Source organism: Ricinus communis, chromosome 5, assembly GCF_019578655.1.
Source record: "Ricinus communis isolate WT05 ecotype wild-type chromosome 5, ASM1957865v1, whole genome shotgun sequence".
Classification (NCBI taxonomy): Eukaryota; Viridiplantae; Streptophyta; class Magnoliopsida; order Malpighiales; family Euphorbiaceae; genus Ricinus; species Ricinus communis.
In genome coordinates this window covers 13,187,940-13,207,618 of record NC_063260.1, presented here as the reverse complement: position 1 = coordinate 13,207,618, position 19,679 = coordinate 13,187,940, and the positions used below count along the sequence as shown (strand labels likewise).

Genomic DNA, 19,679 nt, shown 5'->3' with positions numbered 1-19,679 from the left:
AATGATTTTTATTTGTTTTTGTTGGATAAAAAAATTACAAAAAATAAATTCTTAATTCAACTATTTCAAGAAATTATGTTTTCTTAATAAAAGAATTATGTAAAACACTCAATATTTTATTTTTTAATTTATAATTAATATAAAATATTATAAAAATGATATAGTTAGAAAATTTGATCCATAACCAGAGCCAACCGTGGCCACCAACAACCTCCGCACCTTAACAAAGATGATTATTAACAGTTAATACATTAATTAAGATATATTTAATTTTAGAAAGAAATAAAAAAAAATTAATGTAAAATGTTGTTTTTTCAATTATTTGCCTAAGTACTGCAAATCGGATAATGACGTACAGATAGAAAATAAGCCGTTATTAAATGCTTCACCCTTTTGAATACAGTTTGACAGCAATCAAACAATTGATTATTGTTGTAAAAAATGAAAGGTTAATTTAAAATATTAAAAAAAAATTTACTTAATTATATTTTAACTATATTTAAAGATGAAAGTAGAATATATGAAAAAAAAATAATTATTAATAAATTGATTACAGTAAAAAAAAAGTTTAATGCCCGTTTTTTGGGAGAAAATCATTTTATACAAATAAAATATGGCTAAATATATAAATGAGTTTCTGAAATTGTCTTATTTTTACAATTGGTTCCACGATCTCAATTTTAATTTAATTAGAATTTTCAATTTTACAGATTATTAGTTTTAACCCTTTAATTACAGACGTTATACACGTATATTTTACGTTATCTAAAACTATATAAGTTTGAATAAAATAATAATGTGTTTAAAATATAAAATAACTGCTAAATACATAAATGGCCTTCTGAAGTTGTCTCATTTTTGCAATTGGTCCTCCGAACTCAATTTTGATTCAATTGGACTTCTCAACTTTAATGATTGTTATTTTTAAATCCTTCAAGCATATACATTAAGGGCGTGTGTTCCACGCCATCTAAAAACGCGTATTCAAATAAAATAATAATATATTTAAAATATAAAATAAATAAATAAAATAAAAAAGTAAAATAATAAATTTAATTCTCAAATAAAACTTATCATTTTTTGATATCTGTTAAATATTTCATTATTATGGTTACTTGTGTGGGCATAGCCTGTGAGAATAAAAAGAACTCGATGATAAAAAAGTTGAAGGATTATAAGATGATAGAAAAGTTGAAGAATTATAATAGTTTATTTTAATCATTTGAAAAATATATTATTTTATTTAATAAAATAACTTCAATCACAGGCACTAGCTCACTGCCTCGAACTAGCTCACAGGCTTGACTTTCCCTGCTACGTACGAGACAGGAGACTGGGCCGACTGCTTAGACGAGAACAAAAAAAGGGAGATGAAAACCCAATAAAATATTATTAATATACAATAAATAATATATTAGAATTAATGGAACACATTTTTCACAAAAGGTTAATCCAAAGCGCTTAATTTCCGTCCGTAAAAGATTTAAGTATAATAACTCATGAAATTCATATGCGCAGTTGAATCAAAGTTAAGTTTATGAAGCTAATTACTAAAATAAGAAAAGTTCAATAGTCTAATTATATATTTTGCCTATTATAAGTAACGTAGTTATGAGCATATTAATTTTTATTACTACTGTGTGAAGGGGTTAAAAATAACAATCTATAAAATTGAGAAGTCTAATTGAATTAAAATTGAGTTCGGAGTACTAATTGTAAAAACGAAACAAATTCAAGAATTTATTTATGTATTTAACTATAAAGTATGTAGATGTAGTGGTTTATTAATCATAAGTTATTTAGATATATATACAAATCTTTACATTGAAATATGAAACTAGAGTTTTTTTTATGAAATCGAACAAAAAATATTTAAAAAATTAAATTAAAAAATATCTTAAAAATCTTAGTATAATTTTTATAAAGAGAGTAAGGAAAAGACTTTGAAATAATTAAATAAATAAGAGAAAATTTATAGAAATTTTTTTATAAAAATAGATTAAATCTATAATTCTAGAAAGTGGATTAAAAATCTTAGAATAATTCTTATGATAATAGGGTGAGGAAAATAATTTAAAGCAGTTAAATGATTAAGTATAAAATTATAACACTTTTTAATACTAATTAATATATATATCTTTCTAGAATAGTTAATGCACTTCTTTAATGCTCATACAATTATTATTTTTTAGTAGTTTTTGTTCTCATATAAATTCTTAAATTCACCATAATTTAAATAGATAATTTAAAAATTATAGAAAAATTCTTATGAAGAGAGAGAAAGCAAGTTAAAACCTTGTTTTCATATTTGAAGGAATAAAAATTAGTAGATTTAGTTCTTATACTAATGTCAATGAAAAGTATGCAGTTACAAGGATTACAAGAATTTTGCAATGTCTCTAAAAAAAGTCAAAATATAATAATTAGGGAGTGAAGTGGTGACAACTTTTACGGGACTAAAATGTAATATAATTTGAATTTAAGATAGTAAAATGAATTTGATTGACAGAGGCACTTATGCTCTTAGCTTCACAACTTCAAAGCTACATGTTTGGATGCAAAACTTAAGTAGCAGAGCAACTGTCTTGCCTGTTTATTTTGCGTCTAAAACTGATAAATATTCCATCTATTACATTACAGATTATACATGTGTGTGGTGATTGTTAAGAGTTTTACTCCTGTTGTCTGTAGAGCTATACAACTGCTCTTATGAATCACCTGATTTCTTCAACTTGTTCTATGTTAGCAGGCCCCTCTCATGTTGGCTTCGCTGGAGATTCGGGTTGATACTGTACCATTAAGCTTTTTCAACAAAATATCCGGCGTCTGTACATAGTATTTCTGTCGTTGTATCATCATTATCAACTGAAGCTGCCATACCAATCATAGCATCATGCAACAAGTATGATCTTGCCGATGTGCTGATTACTTTCAGTGAGTCGGTGAGAGCGAGACTGCTGCTTCCGATAATTGAAAATCTATGTACACAATGGGCTTCACCTTGCCTTCAACAATTGCAGGCCAAACATTTTTCTCCACCTCCTTCACCATTTCGGCTTTGTATTCTGGACTTCTAACTCTCAAGCCAGCCACTCCAAATACGAGTATCAATGACAGACGTGTTATTGTTACGTTTCAATGCAGATAACAACTTTCTATTGAAACCCAAGTTGCATTTGAAGGAAAGAAAAATAGCACCTCATCAAACCAAAAGCAAAACACAACTATAAGGTTGATATCATCAGGAATTAGTTTCAGGGATAAGTATAAAAGAACTGCCCTGTGGGTTCACTCATTCGGGCATGTGTTTTTTTTTGTGACAAAAGATGCTAACAGTGTTAATTGGCTCTCATATGGCTTCATATTTTTGCAATTTCATACCTTGTAATTTTTCTTTGTAACATTTTCATACCCTATATTTTATTTCATTTGCCTATTATATATCTCAATCAAACTTATCAAATTAGTATTTATGATTTGATACTAATATAACATGAACCATCAATCATAAATACTTCTATAATAATATTACATAGTTACATGCCTCAAAAACTCATAAATATTATTTAAAATTGTTTTGAAAGACTACCTTTTCATTTAACTATGAATTATAAAAAAATATATTGTTATCATTTATTTCAAGCCCAAAACAATTAGTTAAGTGCCAAATTATTGTATTAAAATCAAATTTAATTTGAGGAATACTTTATAAAATATCTATCATATCAATTTGATTAGCACTAAAGTATTAAAAAAATAACTCATAAGGTATAAAAATTTTACAAAGAAAAACTACATGGTACGAAATTGCAAAAATATGAAACCACATTAGAGCCAATAAACGGTGTTAGCATGTTTGGCAGTAATTTGTTAACAGTGTAAACCACATGATAATCTTTTGCCACAAAATAAATCACATGCCCATTTTTGCAAATGAGTGAAACTACAAGTAGTATTTTTTTACTTATCCCTGAGTCTTATTTTGGATTGAAACTTATCTCTTATCAACAATATTACCATGGAAAGTAGGGTTCTTTGTGTACGGATGCTTGGTAGATCAAAGTGAAATGAAATGAAAAATACTCGTACTTCAACATATCCAAATACATTCTATGCCATTCTATCAAATGTGTACTTAAATCATTGGAACAGCAGGAATACAAGACACTATAGGTGATGATGCATCATTTAAAGAAGGAGGTACAACTTGAGATGGAAGCATTCATGGAGGCCACATGTGCATATATCTCAGTCCTTTACCATCAAATTGAGAAATTGATTGGTGAAAAGTGAATTACCACTAGAACAGAGCTTATAATTATGATGCCAGTTTTTCAGGATATCAGTTTTATGTACGCAATATTCACAAAGTTCATTTAAACTACCACAAGACAAACTTAGCCTAATTCACACATTTAAAAGGAATTGAAAAAAAAAAAAAAGTAAGAACTGCGCTCAAACTTGCCCATTATGGGATTTTTCCATATGAATAGAAACCTGTTAGAAGGAAAATGAAAGGAAATTTGAAGAAGAGGACAGCTTAGATGCAATAAAGGAGTAAGGTAATACCTTCTTGCACTGTAAGGCGCTTTGCCACTAACGAAGTCAGATTAATTTCTGTCACGTCTCCACCCATGAAGCCAATGATAAAAAGCCTCCCACCAGCATTTTAGCTGTCCAGGTTTTTCTGAAGGTAGGATGCGCCCAAACAATCTAAAATAACACCAATACCGGTCATTGTAAAAATATATTTGGCTTTAAGAAAGAAAAGAGAAGTCTCAAGCTTTTCATTCATTGGGCTGTATATATATAGATTGCATTGCAAATCATTACATTTATGATGTCTAAAAGAACAGCAGATCTTTGCTGCCAGTTTCCTCCTTCACTCGTGCAACGAAGTCCTCTGTTTTATAATTAATGCACACATCAGCACCAAGTTCCTTACAAGCAACTAATTTTTCCTCACTCCCTGAAGATCAAGAAACAAAATACATTAACACCAATTTGCATAAGGATTCCATGAAAGGTGCAGCTCAACCTGCTGTAATAAATACTCTTAACACCTTGATATTTAGCTATTTGAATTGCAAATGTACCATTCCTCTTAGAACCCCCACGAATCTGCAATTTAAATGAGCATTAGTTCAAGCAGTAGGCCGCACATTCAAGACTTCAAGTGGAAACAAATACATTACTAAGACAAAAGATTGACAAGCTATCGATTAAAATTAACATTGACAAGCTATAGATTAAATTAACACAACAAATTGCAATACCAGCACACATCAAATCAAATTATAAAGATAAATCAGAAGTTACTAGAAATATTTCTCCTTCAGACAGCCGACTCATCATAAAAACAGTGGACCAAACAGTACAGGCAACCTCAGGGAAAGCAGCAGCATCCTTTAGAGAAATACCAGATGGGACAGGAAGAACTTGTCCAGCTGGAACTGCAACCTTCTCTGCATAACCTCCTCCATTAAGAAGAGCACGCAGCCTGCATGAGCATTTAAATGGCTACATCATGAGTAAACAATATCATTTTGATCAATCAAGCAACATAAATATTCGATGTCGTTAATCCTCTAAAATCATTAGATCAAAAGTCAATCCTTTTTCTCGTTACCAATTTTTTATTTTTTTAGAAAAAGCAAGTAGTTCGAGTCAAAATTTATTTACTAGGATTTCTGATTAATATCTGCATAAAGATATTATTTTTCATTGATCAACAAACAAATTAGACAAACACCAAATTTTTTTTAATGGATTGGGTTTGTGGAGGAAAGTTGGAAAAGTAGATACCTGGTCGGCCACTTTCCAGCGAGAAACGAGTTTACCAACGGCTAAAATGGTACCGGAGCATTCAAGACAGGGTAGGGGCTGCCGTCCATAGGAGACGGGTAAATGGACTTGCCAATTCTTTGGAGGGAATCTCCGCGGTTGACGGCGGGAGCCTCTATCTTGATCAAGACCTCATCGGTCTTCTACTTCCTGCAATTGTAAAACCTCTGGTCCACCAGCTGCAGTTATTACTACTGCATTCATTTTTCTCTGTTTAAGCTACTCCGATAGTACATGTTTTACTAGCAGAAGCAAGCGCAAATAATAACTAGTATTGGTCAGCATGCAGTGCAGACGACATTGGAGATAAATAATCACCTCTAATTTCTTTTTTAGTTTTAATTAATTTAATCTGATATAAAAAGATTAATATTTTTTATTTTAATTATATTCACTCTTTTTTTAAGATTATGTAAGTTATTTTCTCATATTTTAAGAAACTAGAGCTAAATATATAATAATTTGAATTAAAGTGTTCATAAATTAAAAAAGAAAATGCTGAATTGAATAAAAGTTAGTGGTCAAATTCCTTCTAATTTCTAGCCATTTAACCAATCAGAATCCGCCATGTAACAATTCGGGACGAGTCAATTGTTCTTTTTCTTTCTTTCTAACTGACCCAAACAAATTGTCTTTTTCTTAAAAAAATAATAATAATCCCCTTATGTGAACGGCTATGGTTTTGAAAACGCTATCAGTAAACGACAATGTAAACTCTTTTTTCGTATCGCTTTTACAGTTAACTAGAAGACTGTAAAAGTAAAAACGGTTCTCAACAACGAGAATAATAATAAATAATAATAATTTATTATTTAATTATATTAATCGTATTAAATTTATAAATTAATTTTTAAATATTATTTTCAATTATTTAATTATTTTTTATTCTGTAAAAAGATTAATTTTTTTTCTGAAAAATAAAATTGATTTGAGCTAAATATAATAAAATTTATATAATTAAAAAATTTATAAATTAGAAAAAGAGCTAAATTGAATGCGGGTGAGAAGGTTAGGGGGCAAATTGAATTTTATTCCAAATTAGAACTACAGCAAGCAACGCTGCAATTAGACAAGATTTCACTTGTGGAGTTTATGTAGGTGCGTAAGTTGGTTAGACTTTACTACAAGTAAAGGGCCAGTGGAGGAGCTTATGATTCACTCGAGCTGCTCCTTTTGCCTTGAAATATGCAGTTTTTTGTCCTTTCCCGATCTTCCGTTTTCTAAGAAACTTTGTAAAAATTGGCACTTTATTGATTGATTGATTCTACACTAATGGGTAATGGGTTAAGTCTGTTATGGGTTGGGAGAGTGCTTGTTCTTCTCCAATTCGTTAGTGGAATTCTTGGTTGGGGAAAGGAAGGACATTATGCTACTTGCAAAATAGCAGAGGTGATAATTTATTTCTAGTTGCATTAAGTAGCTATTAGTTTACAATAATCACGATTCCGTCTTTTTCACGAGAACCATTTAAATAGATTGCTATTCTCTATGGGTTTTAATTACTTGGTAGTTGTTTGAAGTCATTGTTATAATTTAATTTATAAGTTAAAAAGTTTGATCCTTATTTAGGGTTATTTAACCGAAGATGCACTAGCTGCAGTCAAGTACTTGCTTCCTGATTCTGCTGAAGGTGACTTTGCAGCTGTTTGCCCTTGGGCTGACCAGGTTCGGTTCCATTATCACTGGAGTAGTGCTTTACACTTTGTTGATACACCAGATTTCAAGTGCAACTATGAATATTGTAGTAAGTTTGCCTTCCCACTCATGTTCCTTGGTTCAGTTATGATGCTGGTATTGTATGTTTAATGCGTCTAGCGATTTCTTTTATAAGTATCCTTTGTTTATTTAATGGTTATTTCTGGTTTCTTATAGGGGATTGTCATGACTCTGCTGGACATAAAGACAGATGCGTAACTGCAGCAATTTTCAACTACACGAACCAACTTACATCAGCTTATCAGAATTTCAATTCAGGGTTTAATTGTAAGCACTACTGTATGATTGAATTTTAATCGTAGAAATGCTATAACTTGACGTTTTTACTTTAACTTTGTCTAATATGGGTACTCTTTGATGTTGACTGCAGACAATCTAACAGAGGCACTAATGTTCTTATCTCATTTTATTGGGGATGTCCATCAGGTCTTTTCTCTATCTGTAATTTGAGAACTTTAAAGCAACACGTAGGATGCAATTTTTAGTAGAAGAACAATGGAATTGTTTTGTTGTAACGTGCAATACTTCTAAGAAGTTAAAAGTAGCCTCTGGAATAGATACCAACCTTTTAAGAATAAAGTAATTTGTACTTGAAAGCCATAATTTTGGTGCATAGAGTAGCTTGCCTGATTTTGGACTTTTTATTTATAAGTTTGCTTCTATAAATGGTTATGCATGTGATAATTCTTAATATTACATGTATCTTTCATCTGCAGAGCCATACAATTGATCTTACTTCTCAACTTAACAAGTCATCTAATTTGTTCGCTTGTCCATTGACTGACAGCCCCTTCATGTTGGCTTCACTGGAGATTTGGGCGGAAACAGGATAATAGTCCACTGGTACCGTAGGAAGACAAATCTTCACCATGTAAGCTTTTATCCTTATTATCTTATTCCTAGGAGGCAAAGGTGTTTCTAGGGTTCCTCTCCATAGAGAGAAATAGTTATTTTCTCAAAGGAGAGGCAAGAGAAACATGGTTGTGCCATTATATTCATCAGTTCATTCAACTTCAACATAGCTATGCAAGAGTGAACTAAAATGAAGTTGTAGGTTATATTGTCAAGCAAATCAATTAGCCTATAGAGCAAAGATTGATGCTCTTTTCGATTATCCCCATCTCATCCTTTTATGCAAAAAAGATAGAGCTCTTTTTAATGTCCTTTTTCTTCACAAGTCCTGGTCGTAGCCCAAAATGGTGTGCCAAAAATTGATTAACTTTTGTATACATCTGGAACAATGAAATAAGCTGGATTCTGTAAATTTCTTTCACCATCAGCTCCATATATTCTCATTTATTGTCATCAGTTCCAACACTATTGTTGTATTCTAGGTATGGGATGACATGATTATTGATTCAGCCCTCAAGAAATTCTATGGTTCAGATCTTGCAATCATGATACAAGCCATTCAGAATAACATGACGGTATGCTTTTTTCAATTTAGTGTATCCAGTTGTTAATATGAGGATCATATGTGCTATAAAGGTGTTTGTCACTGTCGAGGATGGTATATAATATCTACATCTTTCATAGTTCTAGTAGTATTTCTGCTATACTGTAAGAAGGGTAATGGAATAAAATGTATTGAACATGTTAGATTACCATCTGCAATTGACTGTCAAATTTGCATGAAATCTTTTTATGCAATGATTCTGTTGAGAAATGCATATTAAGTGTTTCTATGAATCTTACTTTGGGCTATGAATCTGTTCCTTTACTATATTGTGTTTTTGCTATGTACAGATATTTATCTTTGTACTTGCTTTCTCATTGTTTTTATCTTACTATTTTTAGGAAGGTTGGTCCAATCAACTACCCTTGTGGGAATATTGTCAAAATAACCGCACAGTTTGTCCAAACCTGTAAGTTCATGTCCTTCATTGCTCTTTTCTTTTGCATCTAAAAGAATTCTTGTCTCATACATTGATTTTAAAATATTCATGCCGGTTACAGTGCTATAATATATAGTCTTAAGTATGGTTATATCTCCTATGCTTTGTTATTTGTATTCCTGATATGCTTACAAATGCTCAAATGATCTGACATGGAGAAATGTATGAGAAATGAACCAAGGGCATGGAACTACAGTGTGTTTCTTCTTTGTGCATAAATTATATGTATGGGACAGGGTGTAATTGATTTCACTTCATTTGCTGTGTAAAATAATTCTTTTAACGTCAAAAGTGGTAAAAGAAAAGGACGTGTTGATGCTTACAGATCTATTGCTTGTTTGCTTGATATTTAATTTTCTCTTTGCAAATAAGATAGCAATTTAAAATCAAGTTAAAGCAAGGAAAAGGACATCTATAGAGATGATTTTCTTTTCCATTTTCAAATCGTGCAGGTATGCTTCTGAAAGCATTAGTTTGGCATGCAAGTTTGCATACAAGAATGCCACACCAGGAAGCACTCTGGAAGGTATTTCTTTTATACATGAAACATGCACCTATTTTGTTATTTTGCAACGAGTACGAAACTGCTGGCAAAGCATGTTCAAGCAACCCAATTAATTTGATGTGTCCAAACTTAGTCTGATCAAACTACATTTTGTTTGGACATACAAAATGTATTTGTTTTGTAATGATCCAGTACTCCAATTGATTGGCAATGTCATTGTTTCTTGTACTCAACACTATCTATTATAGTTATTTAAACCATGCTTCTTAAGCATCTTCGGCCGGGGACATGGCCAACTCAATTACACACACACAATCACCATGATCCAGCATGCTAGATAAGCTTCCACTATTCATGCTGAAGTTGCCGATCCACCAAAATCACATTATGCGACATAGTTGCTTTACCAATTACCAGGGGATCATCTGCCTGAATTTCATTGCTGAAAAGGCAAATTCTGTTCCGTATTGTTCTCAAATTCTTGGTATATTGCGATGCAGATGATTACTTTCTCTCTCGGTTGCCTATTGTGGAAAAAAGGCTTGCCCAAGGTGGCATCCGCTTAGCTGCTACTCTCAACCGCATTTTTTCTCCTCAAAGCAAAATTGCTCAAGAATGAAAGTCAAAAACAGATTGAGAAGCATCTTCAGTGCATAACACAGAGGCGGGACCACAACTGTATATATAGATAACTTTCCATTCAAAACACCTCATGTACCTACCTTATTTATTATCTTTCCCCCGTTTCCCAATTCTCTTAAGCATTGTGTAACAATTATACTGTATTAGTTAACTGTTGACTTCATTTTTATATTGTTGTTGGGATAACTTGTGCCTGACAGAATATGCTTGCTTGCTGAAAAATGTCAACTTTAAGGACACTCAAAGGAAGTTAATACTTGTACTCCATGAGAACCTATTGCTTGTTGCATATATGTATATCGTCTTGGCTGTCTGACTAATTTTTGTGGTTCATTTCATTTGTCAATTTATCTGTGATATTTGAGAAATAAAATTCAAGCTGACGACAAAAGAATTGAGGATGCATGGGACTGGTGATCTTTGTAGATGGTCTCCATCCAGGTTCTTAATGTTGGTCAGTTTTGCCAGCATATTTGTGCCTGGAGCTCTAGGCTGGAGCAAGGAGGGCCACATAATGACATGTCGGATTGCACAGGTAAAGTGAAATTCATATTTCTAGGAAGCTGGTCCCACTGTCCAAGTGGATATGTGAGAAAGGCCTGAAATTTACCATCGATTCAAAGTCAACCAATCAAGATTAAACTGTTAGTAAGAGTTGTTTTTATTATCATGATTGATGAACAGAAAAAACAATAAACCAACAGTATCGAGTTTCTTGAAGGGTATCTTTGTAAGTGGTCTTTCTATTCTCTACCCATTTTCCTGTATGCAAAAGCAGTTGATGAGTCTTATTCTTTTGATGAATGCATTTTTGTGTGTGTGTTTTTTTTTTTCCTAATCTTCCATCTCTTAACATAACTCAGTTTATGGATAAAAGCTTGTACATTTTGCCTTCAAGGAATAGTCACTGCAACCCCTTCCCAAAGCCAAGACTATGAGCCATATTAATGCTTCAAAAATAAGCATTTTGTTAATGACTAATGCTTGCCTTCTCAAATTCTAATAACAGAATCTTTTAGGACCTGAGGCAGCGCATGCTGTAGAACACCTGTTACCTCACAATGTTAATGGAGACCTATCGGCACTGTGCGTATGGGCAGACCAAATCCGGCACTGGTACAAGTACAGGTGGACAAGCTCTCTACACTTCATTGATACCCCAGACAAGGCCTGCACTTTTGATTATTCAAGTAAGACTAAAGAAAGCCAAGCCCAATATCGAATGTAATTTCATTGTTATTTTTCTGCTATTGGTGTCCTAATTACAGCTTGTTATAAATTGTTTTAGGGGACTGTGAAGAGGATAGATGTGTGGCTGGTGCTATTCAGAATTTTACATCTCAGCTTTTGCACTACAAGGAGGGATCGACAGATCGCAGATGTAAGGAATTTCCTTATGCCACTTCTTTGATTTAATTTTCTGTATATATCCTAACATTATTTTGTTTGCAGACAATTTGACAGAAGCATTGCTATTTTTGTCTCACTTCGTGGGAGATATTCATCAGGTATATGTGTGGCTGATTTCAGTTTCCTTCTTTAGTTGTATAGTCCATTATATCCAAAGTTAATTTTTCTTCAGCCATTGCACGTTGGATTCACTAGCGATGAAGGAGGAAACACCATCGATTTGCGCTGGTACAGACACAAATCTAATCTTCATCATGTGAGTATATATTCAAGATCACGACCAATGAACTTTAGTTCAGTAGAAGAGACTTCACCATAATTTTTGTCAAAGGAAGAAGTGACCTCTTGGAATTACAAATGCCCCCGTCTTTCATGTACTGAATTTTGTTCTACATACAGGTATGGGATAGAGAGATCATTCTTACAGCTCTAAAAGACTACTATGAAAACGATATGAACCTCCTGCAACAAGCCATAGAAGGGAACTTCACTGATGTAAGTAGTTTCTTTTAGTATTATCTTGTAAGAAGAGTGTTCCTTAATTTTGCTATTATATGTTAATAAAACACAGGGAATTTGGTACGATGATGTATCATCATGGAAAGATTGTAGTGATATCCTTTCATGTCCAAACAAGTGAGTTCCCTTATCACATTTCTTTCTCTTTCAGGACCCATTATTCGGATTTATCATACAAGTATAGCTGTTTCCTTTTTACACAGGTATGCTGCAGAGAGCATAAGCATAGCTTGCAAATGGGGTTACAAAGGAGTTAAGGGGGGTGCTACTCTATCAGGTATATCTTAAAAAATTTAACATTTACCTGACACAATTAAATTATACATTTTGACAGCTTAAGATTGAAATGTTGTACTTTTTCTTTTTCTTTTGTGGGTGATCATATATAGATGATTATTTCAATTCAAGGATGCCAATTGTCATGAAACGCATTGCTCAAGGTGGTATTCGTTTAGCCATGTTTTTGAATCAGATATTTGGGGATTCTGAAGAAGGGATTGCATCACCAACATAATCAAAAAGATTAGGAATATCAGCACAATCGCATCCCATATTCCTTCTTTTCCATAACCAAACTCTTTGGACTGACTCAGATTATCATCATGGAAATTCATTTCTTTATGTTCAGGAATCACTCTTATAGTTGTAAATATGCTGTTTACATGCCTTGCAGTGAACTAATTTTACTTTAATATCCAAGTATTATAACCTATTAGGCTATTAGCCTTGGTAATTGGTGATCAGTGACTTTCTAGTTTGAGAGCAGGCTTTGTAATCAAGATCTGTCCTTTCTAAATGTAATAGTTTATTCCTCATGATAGAAGAATATTCCTCCCTTTAATACTAATAACTAACATATGTAATATTTAAACATATGAATTTTAATTATATAATTGCTTTTAACATTTTAATTCTTTATCTAATCTAATAAACTCTTGCATTATGTCAAATTTAATTTAGACTTAACCAAACAACACTTGAATTCTATTTTTTGGCTATGAATTGTGGTCGATGACTATCGATCGGAGGCGGCAGCTTGATGTTAAATTGCTCGACTTCTTACCAAGTTTTCAAACTTGAAAGCCCAGTGCAAGACGTGGACCCAGGCGGCGGACCATAAAGGGTTGCAAATTTCCAAATCAAAATGGACGGCCCCTATATCATGGGAGGAACTAGGAAGCCAACTGTAAATGACCATTAAAACTAAATGTAATCAGACACGTTACGATAACCAAACCTCCCAAGCATGAGTAGTACTTGACTCGAAAACCTTTGTTTGAATCATTTCATTTTTTTAAGAGAAGAAAGCTGTCGCGCTTTACTTTTCCTCTTCCAGATTCTTAGGAGCATGTGGCTCCCTCATGACATTCTTGGCCGTTGATTTTAGATCGATCATAATATCCATATCGTATTTCTTTCAGTTTCAACCAATAATAGACTTGATTACACCTGATCACATAAAACCCTGGCAACTAGGGTTTTAGGCAGCCACAAAGTACCACACTCTCGCACAGTCAAACTTCAACAACGCTTTGAAAAACCCAAAACTGCCCCTTCCTCATTCCAGAAAAAAATTATATATTCTTTACTCTTCAGGGATACTACCGTCCTTACCACATGTAAAGCATTAAAAACACGATGTCGTTCTAGAAGAAACGTTCTACACTTCTTTCCCTTTCCATTTCCTCTGTTTCCTTCTATTGCCAACTCACACGCACAGACAAAAACAGAACAGGAATATACCCGTACACATGCTTCCTTCCTCGAACTCTGTTTTCTTCTTTTTAACTATCTTTTCTAATATTTTAGTGTTACATATACAGAGATTTCTTCTACGACTTTCTTGCGTCTCAAGCATGCTACTATAGTAAGATCATTTCTTTTCTTGTTAATTCATTGATTTTATAACAAAGTTATTGCTGTTATCTTAAGTGAGGATCCAGAGATCTTGTATACCGATATAAAACCTGAAACCATCAAAAGAAAGTAATTTTCTTTAACTTTCAGCTCTTAGTTGTCTTTTTTTCTTATAGCCAAATGTTTTATGTATTTGTATACGTTTAGTCATGTCTTATGGAGCTGTAAATGTATAATGGGTAGCTGTTTTATCCATTATGTTTGTTTGGTATGCGTTTCATTTGGGTTGGTGAACGTTAGTTCAATCTGACATTTAGTTCTCGTAGAGTATTCATTTTCCACATTGTTCAACCAGATCAATGCAAAGTGAGAATTTTGGTGTTTAAAAGCTTGGTAATGTTATGGTGCAACTAGTAGTCAATAGAATGCTAAATGGATGTATGTAAAGTGAGTTGTTCTAGTAGTTTCTTGCATGTTAAACAATTTAATTTTTCAAGTTTATTTGTTTAATTTAGGAATTTTATATTTTCTCATTAAAATAATGCTCTCTGTTCATGATCTTTAAAATAATTGAATATCCTGAGACTGATGCCAGATCATTTTCATTTTTTAATAAAGAATGAAAATCAGTCTCTTTAAAATCAGATGTTATTTTCATGTTGATTAGAGCAGGGACATTAAGTCCTATGGTGGGTTATTTTCTTCCTGCATAGAAAGAAATACTGATCCTAGGTCAAATGAATTGCATTCGGCATGCAGTTTTAATTAGTTCGGGGTGACTTCTAGCTGTATAAGAGTTATTAATATTAAGACGGATCACCAACTTCTCTTGTCTATCAAAGTTTAATTTTTGAAAGATACAATTCAGTTCAGGAATTTTTCTGAAATTTGGTATTTGAGTATCTATCATCAATCTAGTTAAGTTACAAATTGATTCAATGAATCAGGTATATTCCTGAGTCAGGGTAATTGAAACCTGAATTTGGTTTAGTAGAGACATTTTTGGCGAATTATATTAGTTATTTGTATTGCTTTGGCAGCTTTTACGATTACAAAATGTGCTTATTTTGAAAGGAACGATAGCTTATCGGGCTTTAGCTTTTTCTTAGATTTACCTTTAGGTTTCTCTTTGTATCTACCATCACCTGTAGAGGAAAGCTAGGTGTAGCTGTAGAGGAAAGCTAGGGTTTGGCTTTGTTTCTCTAGTCAATTAGTCTTGGAAAAGATGTTCTGGTAGCCTAGCAGATTTTTAGATTTTATTCGGACTGTAGTTTGGTTGTTTCATCTGCTGTCTTTTTCTCCTCCATATCATTTGGAAATTTCAAACAGTCATCTTCTATATAAGTCTGCCTTGAACTCTTCCTTTCAGAATACATGCAATAAGCTAATTTGTTCACTCTTGATGCAGGTTTAATAGGCTAAAGCTTCTGTGCTGTACTTTGAAAGGGGGCTTAAAGGGCATCAGGCCTTTTGTCTGGAACAAATACTGTCATGGCATTTGCAAGGATTGCCAGGACTGGCTTGAGAAGGACAGGAAGTACCTTTCGTAGTTATGCAAGTGACAAGGGTACATTGTGTGGGGGGTTATCCGTTCATAAATGGTCTTCACCTTCCCTTAAAAATGCCGCAGTAGGCGGCAATCTGTCGTATCTTTCCAGCATCAATAGGGTAAATAATGAGAATTTTTGGAGCAGGGGAATCAGTGTAACCCCAAATTACCAATTTCCTAATGCAGAAAGGATTAGAGATGAGTCTGAAAATGAGTATGCTGAACCAAGGTATCCAGGTCTGGAAGCAACCAAGCCTGGCGAAAAACCAAGGGTTGTTGTCCTTGGCACTGGATGGGCAGCATGCCGGTTCATGAAAGGACTTGACACCAAAACTTATGATGTTGTCTGCATATCACCGAGGAATCATATGGTTTTCACTCCTTTGCTTGCTTCAACTTGTGTTGGAACCCTTGAGTTTCGCTCTGTAGCTGAGCCTGTTAGTCGGATACAGTCTGCATTGGCAACAGGTCCCAACTCATATTTTTATCTAGCTTCCTGCATGGGCGTCGACACAGACAAGCATGAAGTGAGTCTTCGTTTTCTTGCTATTTTTCTGTTTTTCATGTGTTTTTTGGATATCATCCAATGAAAGTATACTTGCATTTCCATCTCTGCAGACTGTAGTGATAGAATATCTTTTTCTTGTCTCAAGCAATAAGTTAATTAACAGTAAATTGAATTAAAAACTGGTATCCAGGAAGTGAGAGAGCATTTTATACAGAAAATTTAATGCTGCTAAAACTAATCTTATACTATTGCTCAACTCTTTTTAATTGAAAAGATGTTTTTGTCAATAACTTCCAAGTTATTTTCTGTAATCTGGATTTTGGTCTTGTACGTAAGTTGCAATCTGAAATTCTAGCAATTATAATGAATGTTTCCTTTCTGTGGTCAGGTGTACTGTGAGACTGTTAGCAATGGCGGATTACCTCAAGAGCCTTACCGGTTTAAAGTTGCATATGACAAACTTGTCATTGCTGCTGGAGCTGAGCCTCTGACTTTCGGAATCAAGGGAGTGAAGGAGCACGCGTATTTTCTCAGAGAAGTAAATCATGCTCAAGAAATAAGGAAGAAGCTCCTCTTGAATCTTATGCTCTCTGAAAATCCTGGTGAGTGTTGCTTTTACAACTCGAGATTTCTCTTCCTGGTTCTAGAGGCTTTGTTTAGACCACAAACATACAGAAACTTATTGGGGCTAAATGACCTATTTTGTTCAGCTAAGCAACAAGGTCTTCCTTTAATTTAGTATCTAGGTGAGTACTTGAGAGCAAGGTTCTGACTAAATCTTTTTTTTTTTTTTTTTTTGACGATGTCGCTACAGGCATACCTGAAGAAGAGAAGAAACGCCTGTTACACTGTGTTGTTATTGGAGGTGGCCCTACAGGGGTGGAGTTTAGTGGTGAGTTGAGTGATTTTATCATGAGAGATGTTCAAGAGCGGTATGCTCATGTCAAGGATCACATCAAGGTTACCCTGATAGAGGTAACATAAAGGCTTATGCATGAACTATTATTTTGTTTGAAAAATATAGTATCGAGTGTCATTTGTTATGTTTTCCTTTTCTTTTGTTCATCTTGAACAGGCCAATGAGATTCTATCATCCTTTGATGTTGGACTACGGCAATATGCAACAAATCATTTAACCAAGGTGAAGTTTACACGTTGTCTTGTGTCCTATGATTTTTTTTTTTTCTTTATTGGACTTTGACATGTGGGGTTTTGTACCAGTCTGGTGTCCGTCTTGCACGAGGTGTAGTGAAAGAGGTGCATCCCAAGAAATTAGCTCTGAGTGATGGAACTGAAGTTCCATATGGCCTCTTGGTATGGTCTACTGGTGTTGGTCCCTCTCAATTTGTGAAATCATTAGATCTTCCCAAGTCCCCTGGTGGAAGGTATTTATAATATTTACAAACAGCATTCCTGTATGTCCTATTTTTAACATCAAATCCAGTTAACTAATCATACTAATGACGCAGGATTGGCATTGATGAGTGGCTGCGGGTTCCTTCAGTAGAAGATGTGTTTGCCCTTGGAGATTGTGCTGGTTTTCTTGAACAGACAGGGAGGCCAGTGCTTCCTGCTCTAGCTCAGGTCAGCCCCTTGTAAGCGTTTAGCCTTCTAATATATTAAGACGAATGAATTTGTTGTGCTAATCAGCCTACAATTCTTAAACAGGTTGCAGAAAGGCAAGGGAAATATCTAGTAGGATTGTTTAATAAGATTGGAAAGGAAACTGGAGGCAAGGCTTTCAGGGCAAAAGATGTTCGTCTAGGAGATCCTTTTGTTTACAAGCATATGGGCAGCATGGCATCGGTAGGACGTTATAAGGCACTGGTTGATTTGCGCCAGTCAAAGGTAAAAACATAAGATAGCTCCAGAAGCATGTCTAGATACGTTTCAATTTTTAATTCTTTGTCATCGGAGTAATGAAACAGACATTATGGTATATCTTTGGCAGGATGCTAAAGGGTTATCACTTGCTGGATTCTTCAGCTGGCTAATCTGGCGCTCTGCTTATCTTACACGAGTAGTTAGTTGGAGAAATAGATTTTACGTGGCGGTGAACTGGGCAACCACCCTGGTTTTCGGCAGGGATAACTCCAGGATTGGATAGACTGAAACAGCATCATCCACTTCTACAATTTTTTATCCTTTGCCCGGTTTGAGCTGGTGATCAGGCTCTGTATTCCTTAAACGACCACGCACTTCGGAGATGGGATTGGATCTAATGTCTACATTGTTAAACACCATTGATAGATGGAAGTTGGATAGAAGCGATTGTTTGTTACACTTCTGTAAATAAAATAAAGGGCACTGCCCCGATTCTTGTTTTGCCATATCCATTGCAGTGGTTTTTAAATTATGATCATCAGTTGTAATACTTGAAGAAATCATTATTATTATTATTATTATAGTATAATCTGGATTATTCTTATGGTTGGATTTCATGTGAATATTGGCTTTGGCAATGCTGTGATCTGGCTGAGTTGGTCGTTAACACTTCAAATTATTTTTCGTTCTACCTCCCTAACCCAGTTCTAAAAGAAGACTAAATGGTTATTCTGTTGAATGCCTTCCAATGAATCTTGATTGAAGCTCAAATTAAATGTGTTCCGTGAATCAATACAACAAGAACAAGGTGTCAAGATTTATCACCAGCTCCATACTATCAAGATTTCTACCAATCTTTTAACTCTTCTTTTCCCCTTTAATGAAAGGATTGCCATAACAAAAAGCATCAAGAAGAAGTAAGCATAAAAAAAGAAAAGCAAGAAATTAGAAATCAAAACTCCATTTATATGCAGAGATAGAAACTTTTCTTTTGTACAACATCATGTCTAGTACTTAAAAACAGACATCTCTCCCACCAAAAAAAAAAAAAAAAACCATAATGACATAAACCATGAAAAGAAGTCCAAAATTGGGTCTTTTTATCTAGGCAGCTAAAAATAACTAGGAAAAGTGAGAAGCAGTTGGTGCAGCTCGTCTACTGCTATGACTATGAGAGAAGATTGAAGCAACAGAATGAGCCAAACCAACCACTATGCCCACCTTCACTTGCCCTCTCTTTGGAATTGGACGCCCTGAAAGCCTTCTCGAAACCTTCCTGTCACTCATCATACCCATTCTTGCCCATTCCATCTTTGTTTTCTCTTAAGAAAGTACTAAACAAATGATACTAGGGAGGAAACTAGTGGAAGAACAATTTTGTGCTGTGTTGTGTCTTGAGATTATTCTCTT

The 19,679-nt window shown here is 33.9% G+C and overlaps 3 protein-coding genes and 1 long non-coding RNA gene across 8 annotated transcripts; 3 read left to right on the top strand and 1 right to left on the bottom strand.

Annotated features, from left to right (window-relative positions):
- Positions 1-2,453: 2,453 nt before the first annotated feature.
- Positions 2,454-6,134, bottom strand: LOC8281750. 3 transcript variants are annotated; one of them, XR_003079422.2, is made up of 6 exons: positions 5,806-6,131; positions 5,421-5,500; positions 5,064-5,121; positions 4,834-4,969; positions 4,570-4,713; positions 2,486-3,198 (listed from the first exon to the last, which is right to left on the bottom strand). It is a non-coding gene; the product is annotated as an uncharacterized LOC8281750 (long non-coding RNA). The 3 variants fall into 3 exon arrangements; XR_007215859.1 differs by having other exon boundaries at positions 2,454-4,713; positions 5,320-5,500; positions 5,806-6,134; XR_007215858.1 differs by having other exon boundaries at positions 2,486-4,713; positions 5,806-6,130.
- Positions 6,135-6,913: 779 nt separating this feature from the next.
- On the top strand, positions 6,914-10,922 carry LOC8281749 (endonuclease 4). Its single transcript, XM_002521379.4, has 9 exons — positions 6,914-7,233; positions 7,414-7,588; positions 7,717-7,827; positions 7,931-7,986; positions 8,348-8,431; positions 8,895-8,987; positions 9,358-9,425; positions 9,908-9,981; positions 10,461-10,922. Exons 1-9 carry the CDS (start codon positions 7,117-7,119, stop codon positions 10,577-10,579), a joined length of 897 nt encoding a protein of 298 aa, XP_002521425.1. The 5' UTR covers positions 6,914-7,116; the 3' UTR covers positions 10,580-10,922.
- Positions 10,923-11,002: 80 nt separating this feature from the next.
- On the top strand, positions 11,003-13,436 carry LOC8281748 (endonuclease 1). 3 transcript variants are annotated; one of them, XM_048374019.1, is made up of 9 exons: positions 11,003-11,137; positions 11,622-11,792; positions 11,891-11,983; positions 12,055-12,110; positions 12,185-12,268; positions 12,412-12,507; positions 12,584-12,648; positions 12,735-12,808; positions 12,921-13,436. In XM_048374019.1, the coding sequence occupies exons 1-9, from the start codon at positions 11,029-11,031 to the stop codon at positions 13,043-13,045; spliced, it is 873 nt and encodes a 290-aa protein (XP_048229976.1). In that variant the 5' UTR covers positions 11,003-11,028; the 3' UTR covers positions 13,046-13,436. The 3 variants fall into 3 exon arrangements, with proteins under 3 accessions (XP_048229976.1, XP_002521424.2, XP_048229977.1); XM_002521378.4 differs by having other exon boundaries at positions 11,612-11,792; XM_048374020.1 differs by lacking the exon at positions 11,003-11,137 and adding an exon at positions 11,144-11,332 and having other exon boundaries at positions 11,612-11,792.
- A 634-nt stretch (positions 13,437-14,070) lies between these two features.
- Positions 14,071-18,873, top strand: LOC8281747 (internal alternative NAD(P)H-ubiquinone oxidoreductase A1, mitochondrial). The gene is made up of 9 exons (XM_048374016.1): positions 14,071-14,398; positions 15,797-16,464; positions 16,834-17,047; positions 17,260-17,420; positions 17,521-17,586; positions 17,667-17,830; positions 17,915-18,029; positions 18,114-18,293; positions 18,397-18,873. Exons 2-9 carry the CDS (start codon positions 15,880-15,882, stop codon positions 18,550-18,552), a joined length of 1,641 nt encoding a protein of 546 aa, XP_048229973.1. The 5' UTR covers positions 14,071-14,398; positions 15,797-15,879; the 3' UTR covers positions 18,553-18,873.
- The last annotated feature ends 806 nt before the right edge of the window (positions 18,874-19,679 follow it).